At 39.0% G+C, this 6000-nt stretch overlaps 1 protein-coding gene and 1 long non-coding RNA gene across 3 annotated transcripts; one reads left to right on the forward strand and one right to left on the reverse strand.

Moving 5' to 3' along the window:
• Positions 1-647: 647 nt before the first annotated feature.
• On the reverse strand, positions 648-3960 carry LOC138899596 (uncharacterized). The gene is made up of 2 exons (XR_011411331.1): positions 3822-3960; positions 648-3347 (listed from the first exon to the last, which is right to left on the reverse strand). It is a non-coding gene; the product is annotated as an uncharacterized lncRNA (long non-coding RNA).
• Positions 809-5688, forward strand: LOC104116823 (probable linoleate 9S-lipoxygenase 5). 2 transcript variants are annotated; one of them, XM_033661460.1, is made up of 10 exons: positions 809-910; positions 1033-1266; positions 1839-2128; positions 2590-2830; positions 2971-3306; positions 3412-3497; positions 3579-3686; positions 3843-4147; positions 4244-4507; positions 4591-5688. In XM_033661460.1, exons 2-10 carry the CDS (start codon positions 1035-1037, stop codon positions 5357-5359), a joined length of 2631 nt encoding a protein of 876 aa, XP_033517351.1. In that variant the 5' UTR covers positions 809-910; positions 1033-1034; the 3' UTR covers positions 5360-5688. The 2 variants fall into 2 exon arrangements, with proteins under 2 accessions (XP_033517351.1, XP_009626058.1); XM_009627763.4 differs by lacking the exon at positions 809-910 and having other exon boundaries at positions 1005-1266.
• The last annotated feature ends 312 nt before the right edge of the window (positions 5689-6000 follow it).

The following is a 6000-nucleotide window of genomic DNA, read 5'->3' on the forward strand; positions in this document are numbered from 1 at the left end:
TTACTTCGTCCGGTAAATCAAGAATCCCATTTTTCCTTCTGGTCAAGGTCAACCATCATTTTCTTTTCTCTCTATAAGAAATTTCCTGGATAGATAACATTCCCTGTGTTGACAGCTATACGTACTCATATTTAGTACTAGTACTAGTATAATTCCTGCTTTACTAACCCCTACCCCCAACCCCCCCTGCTCACATTCCCAAACAAAGGGGCCCACTAGAAGGGATTTATGTTCTCAACTACCTAACCTGTGAGTTGTGACCCTTTCTGAGACATTGGAGTAGAGAGGTAGTGGTGGGGTGATTTGAGGGGGAGGGGGGAGTAGGGAGGAACCCCAGTGCCCTTTTACTTTTCTTTACTTGTGTTCCTCCTGGAAGATGCTTTGCACAAAAAATTTAAAAAGATGAGCTTATTATTCTTTTAAACATCTCTATCGGTCAAGTTGTAAAGTTTCTGCTTATCAATCACATTACATTTATAACTGTTCTCACTTTTATTTGTACCCCTATTCCATCTCTCTATTGATTGTCACTTTCAGTGAGTGAATCAGTAAGTGTGAAACAAGGAGAAGACCAAGAATATAGAGGAAAACAGGGTAAAGAAGAAGAGTTCAAAGCAATTAATGAAAATACATGGGCTGCAGTAAGCTTATAGTAAATGGCAAGGTATGTCAATATTATTTGTGAGAACAACATGATAATATTTTAAATCATAATGCCAGATGGAATAAGTTCTTTAACCTTTTTCTTTTATTAAAGATTGAAACTTTCTTATACCCCCAATATATTTCCATGTATGACTAGTATAAGAAGAGTACAAGTTGGTCGTAAAAGAATACCAGATTCTTGGTCAAGAAGTTGTGAACATACTTATTGCCAAGTCTACCACTGCTACAGTAGCTCCAATTGGAGGTAAAGTGATACCTTTCCTTCTATAAATACTCATCTTTATCCCTTCATTTTAGCTCAGAATATTTTTCTGTTTCTTGCTTTCTAATTTTGCTCAATGGGGATCTTTCCACCATGTTCTGCAGAGATGCTGGACAAATTGCTTCAAGTGGTTTGTGGCAAGAACCATGAGCCTACAATAGAAGATAACAACTTTAACAATAATACCAATGGGAAGAAAGTCAGAGGGACAGTTGTATTGATGAAAAAGAATGTATTGGACTTGAAGGATGTTGGTGCTTCTTTCCTTGATAGAGTTCATGAAGTCTTTGGCAAAGGTGTCTCTTTGCAGCTCATCAGTGCTGACCATGCAGAATCTGGTATCTCCTTTTACTTGTGCTCTACTTTTCTGTCAACAAGGTTCTGATACGAGGACATGAAAGCTAATAAATAACTAAACACAAATTATGTTTTAAGCAAACCTCAGTGCCCCTTTTCAACTATAAAACCAAGCAACAGAACATAGAGAGCGTTTGAATTTTCCATGTGCTTTAAATAGTAAAAATATTGATGATTCAAGTTAAGTTGATCCTAGTCCAATCCTGTGAGTGCTTGACCTGTTGCTTCCTGATATTTCCTTCGACTTTAGTAGTTGTTGAATTGTGTCATCTAAAACTTTAAAAAACAACTCGAGAGGGTGCACTTTAATTTATTTCTTTATGCCTACAACACACATTTCTCATGCGGGAGTCTTTTTCTTAGGATGCTCTGACACCATATTGAATGGTGTGAGCACCTCATCTCGATGCTTAAGTTATTAGAGGGATATGTAACTTCAATTAATTAATTAATATCTAAAAAGTAGCAAGTTCATATTCAATTTGGTAGCTAACAGAAAAAAAGTATTGTAGTTTGTAAGTTTAATACAGACACATGTGTTTGAATTTTGTAGGAAATGGATGTAAAGGGAAGTTGGGAAAACCAGCATTCTTGGAGAAATGGATGTCCACTTTGACTTCAATATCAGCGGGAGATGCTACATTTAATGTGACATTTGACTGGGATGAGTCCATGGGAGTTCCTGGAGCTTTCATAATCAAAAACTATCACCACAGCCAGTTTTACCTCAGGACAGTCATTTTAGAAGATGTTCCTGGACATGGTCAACTTCATTTTGTGTGTAATTCATGGGTGTATCCAGCACATCGCTACAAATACAACCGAGTATTTTTTTCAAACAAGGTATCTCTAACATTAGATTAGCAATATTAGTGTGAGTTAAGTAAGGAAAAGTAACCTGCCGAGGCAAACTAGAGCAAATCACATTGAAAATCAAAAGTTGGATTGAGGTTCAGGCCTCAGAGTTGTACTTTATGTTTGTTGGCAATAACCAGACACATACTGATGAAGCTTCGTGAATTTTGTGAATTTTTATGCATGTAAAACTTTTTGGGACATTCTCTTCGGGTCCTCTTCGAGAGCCTAAAAAGTTCATTCTTGTTCTAAATAGACAAAAGCTATGAAAATTCTTTCACTAACTAGATTAGGATAAGTGAAAAACCATGGCAACCTTGATAGGATAGCTACATATTGACTTCCTGAAACTCGTACTTTTTCTAGAAATGATAACTAAACAGTTGTATAGAGTTGATAGGTTCAAAATATGATACGATATGCTGAAATCAAATTTGCTGGTTTTCCAGACATACCTGCCAAGCAACACACCGGAACCCCTTCGACCATACAGGGAAGAGGAGCTTCTTAATCTTCGTGGAAGCGGTTCAGGCATGCTCAAGGAGTGGGACAGAGTGTATGATTATGCATTCTACAATGATCTAGGATTTCCAGATAAGGGGCCGGAATCTGTTCGTCCTGTGCTTGGTGGGTCGAAGGAATACCCATATCCTCGTAGAGGCAGGACAAGCCGTCGACCAACTAAAACAGGTAGATCACAAATAAATCAAAGACGTAACATTAAAATGATATGATTTACATTGTTGTAGAAACTTAATAGAATAAAGTGAATTAAAAACTAATGAAGTACTATGGATAATAAGCAGCTGATGTTCATGTTGTCTTGGCAGATCCTAACTCAGAGAGCCGGTTGCCACCTTTAGGTTTGAACATATATGTTCCACGGGACGAACGTTTCACTCATGTGAAGCTTTCGGATTTCCTTGCATATGCTGTTAAATCTCTGGGTCAGGTCCTCATTCCTGAGATTGTTGCTTTATTTGACAAAACCTTCAACGAGTTTGATAGCTTTGAAGACGTACTCAAGCTCTATGAAGGTGGAATTAAGCTGCCTGACCATCATTTAAACAAACTCAGGCAATGTATCCCATGGGAGATGCTCAAAGAACTAGTCCGCTCCGATGGTGAACCATTTCTCAAATTTCCGATGCCTGATGTAATCAAAGGTACCTAAGGCTCTTCCAACTATTTAGATAGCAGATACTTCCTGAGGTGAAAGATATTGTGTCATAATGTGAACACTGATAGAGCTTCGTTTAAAATTACTGCAGTGGATAGGTCTGCCTGGAGGACAGATGAAGAGTTTGGACGGGAAATGCTAGCTGGAGTCAACCCTGTTATCATTCGACGTCTTCAGGTATCAAACAATATTCAAAGGCTAGTTGGTTTAATGATCTTTTCTTTCATTCATATTTCTAATCCATTAAATTCTTATCAGGAGTTTCCCCCAGCTAGCAAGTTGGATCCTAAAGTATATGGTAATCAGACCAGTTCAATCACAAGGGAGGACATAGAGAAAAACATGGATGAACTAACTGTAGATGAAGTAAATTCCTGACCTATTTTCCTCTTGTACCTTAACATACCGATGAAAAACAAGCAAAAAACTTAACAAAGGCTTTCTTTATTTCCTGAAAAAACTAGATTTTTGTCTAAGAATATGGTAAAGATTAAAACTTGCCTTCTGTACTTGTGGTTGCAGGCAATTGAGTATAATAAGCTCTTCATTTTGGACCATCATGATGCGTTGATGCCTTATCTCAGACGGATTAATACAACAAATACAAAGACGTATGCCAGTCGGACTCTCCTTTTTCTTCAAGATAATGGAACATTGAGGCCACTTGCAATTGAGTTGAGCTTACCTCATCCACAAGGAGATAAACATGGTGCCACCAGCCTTGTATTTACACCAGCCGACGAAGGTGTTGAAGGCTCTGTCTGGCAGCTGGCCAAAGCTTATGCCGCTGTAAATGACTCTGGCTATCATCAGCTCGTCAGTCATTGGTAAGCTGCTTCTTAGCAAAGTAGATGGAAGGATGACAATTTTTGGTAGCATTTTTAAGTTTAAGTCTAGTTCACTAACTTCACCTCGAATTGCAGGTTAAATACTCATGCAGTTATAGAGCCATTTGTGATTGCTACAAATAGACATTTGAGCGTACTTCATCCAATATTCAAGCTATTACAACCTCATTTCCGCGATACCATGTATATTAATGCTTTGGCTCGGCAGATTCTCATAAATGCAGGTGGAGTACTTGAGCTGACAGTTTTTCCGGGTAAATATGCCATGGAGATGTCTTCTATTGTCTATAAGAACTGGGTGTTCACCGAGCAAGGACTCCCTGCTGATCTGCTTAAGAGGTATGTCCAAAACTTCATGTTAAGAACTTTATATCAGTATCAATGTTGACCAGAATCTAACACTCCCACTTTCTTTATCGCAGAGGAGTAGCAGTGCCAGACTCAAGCCAGCCCTTTGGCCTTAGACTTCTAATAGAGGATTATCCTTTTGCTGTAGATGGGCTTGAGATCTGGTCAGCAATTGAAGCCTGGGTAAATGACTACTGTTCATTCTATTACCCAACAGACGACATGATCCAAGATGATACTGAGCTCCAGTCATGGTGGACGGAAGTTCGCAATGAAGGTCATGGTGACTTGAAAGATGAACCATGGTGGCCTCAGATGCAGACCCGAGCTGAACTCGCCAAAGCATGCACAATTATCATATGGGTGGCTTCTGCTCTTCACGCAGCTGTCAACTTCGGGCAGTATCCTTATGCTGGTTACCTCCCAAATCGCCCAACTGTAAGCCGCCGATTCATGCCTGAGCCAGGCACCCCTGAATATGCTGAGCTTGAGTCAAACCCTGACCTTGCCTTCCTGAAGACAATCACAGCCCAGTTCCAAACTTTGCTAGGTGTTTCTTTAATAGAAATATTGTCACGACATTCTTCAGATGAGATATATCTGGGACAGAGAGATACTCCAGAGTGGACCTCAGATATTCAACCGCGACAGGCATTTCAAAGATTCCATGACAGATTAGTCGAAGTGGAGAACAGAATAGTGAAAATGAACAATGACAGCAGATGGAAGAATCGCAACGGACCAGTAAAGGTGCCATATATGTTGCTATATCCCAATGCCTCAGGTGACAACAGTGAAAGTGGACTTACTGGAAAAGGAATTCCCAATAGTGTCTCAATTTGAGGTTCTACAGCACGAATAGCTGATATATAGCTTTTGCAGTCCTCGTCAACCTGCAGAAATCATCCGCAACTTAAGCAGGAGTGGCAACAGATGTGTGTATATCTATTTTTATGTCAATATTTGTTTAGCCAAATTCCATTATTGTTAGTGTGTGTTTTTGCAATAAAATCAATGAGCAAATCCCCTCATTTTCCCCCACCTTGTAATCTCTGCTTAAATGTAAAGAGGTGGAATTCAACAACTTCATGACTAGGAGCCCAAGAAAAGAAACGGAAGCAATGGGTCCTTGTTTATGTCAAACACGTTACAATAGTATTTTTTTCTTCTAATTTTTCTATAACTATAACATGGTTTTATTGTTTTTGGACCATGATCCTATGTATGTACTGCAGCTAAAAGCACATCGCTAAACAGCAGCACTGAGAGAAAAAAGGAAAGAAACACATCAAAGAGATGAATGCCGACCCCATATGGCATGGATCGATAGAGATTTTCACATTCCTTCAAATTCTATAAATAGAGGCATATCTGTTAACACAAGACTCCTGCACATTACACGTCTTAGCACAAAAATGTCCAGTCTTTTTAACTGGTGGAATAGATCATCATCTTGCGAAAACATACGTTTCACCCAAAAATAC

The sequence above is a fragment of the Nicotiana tomentosiformis genome, chromosome 9, assembly GCF_000390325.3.
Source record: "Nicotiana tomentosiformis chromosome 9, ASM39032v3, whole genome shotgun sequence".
Classification (NCBI taxonomy): Eukaryota; Viridiplantae; Streptophyta; class Magnoliopsida; order Solanales; family Solanaceae; genus Nicotiana; species Nicotiana tomentosiformis.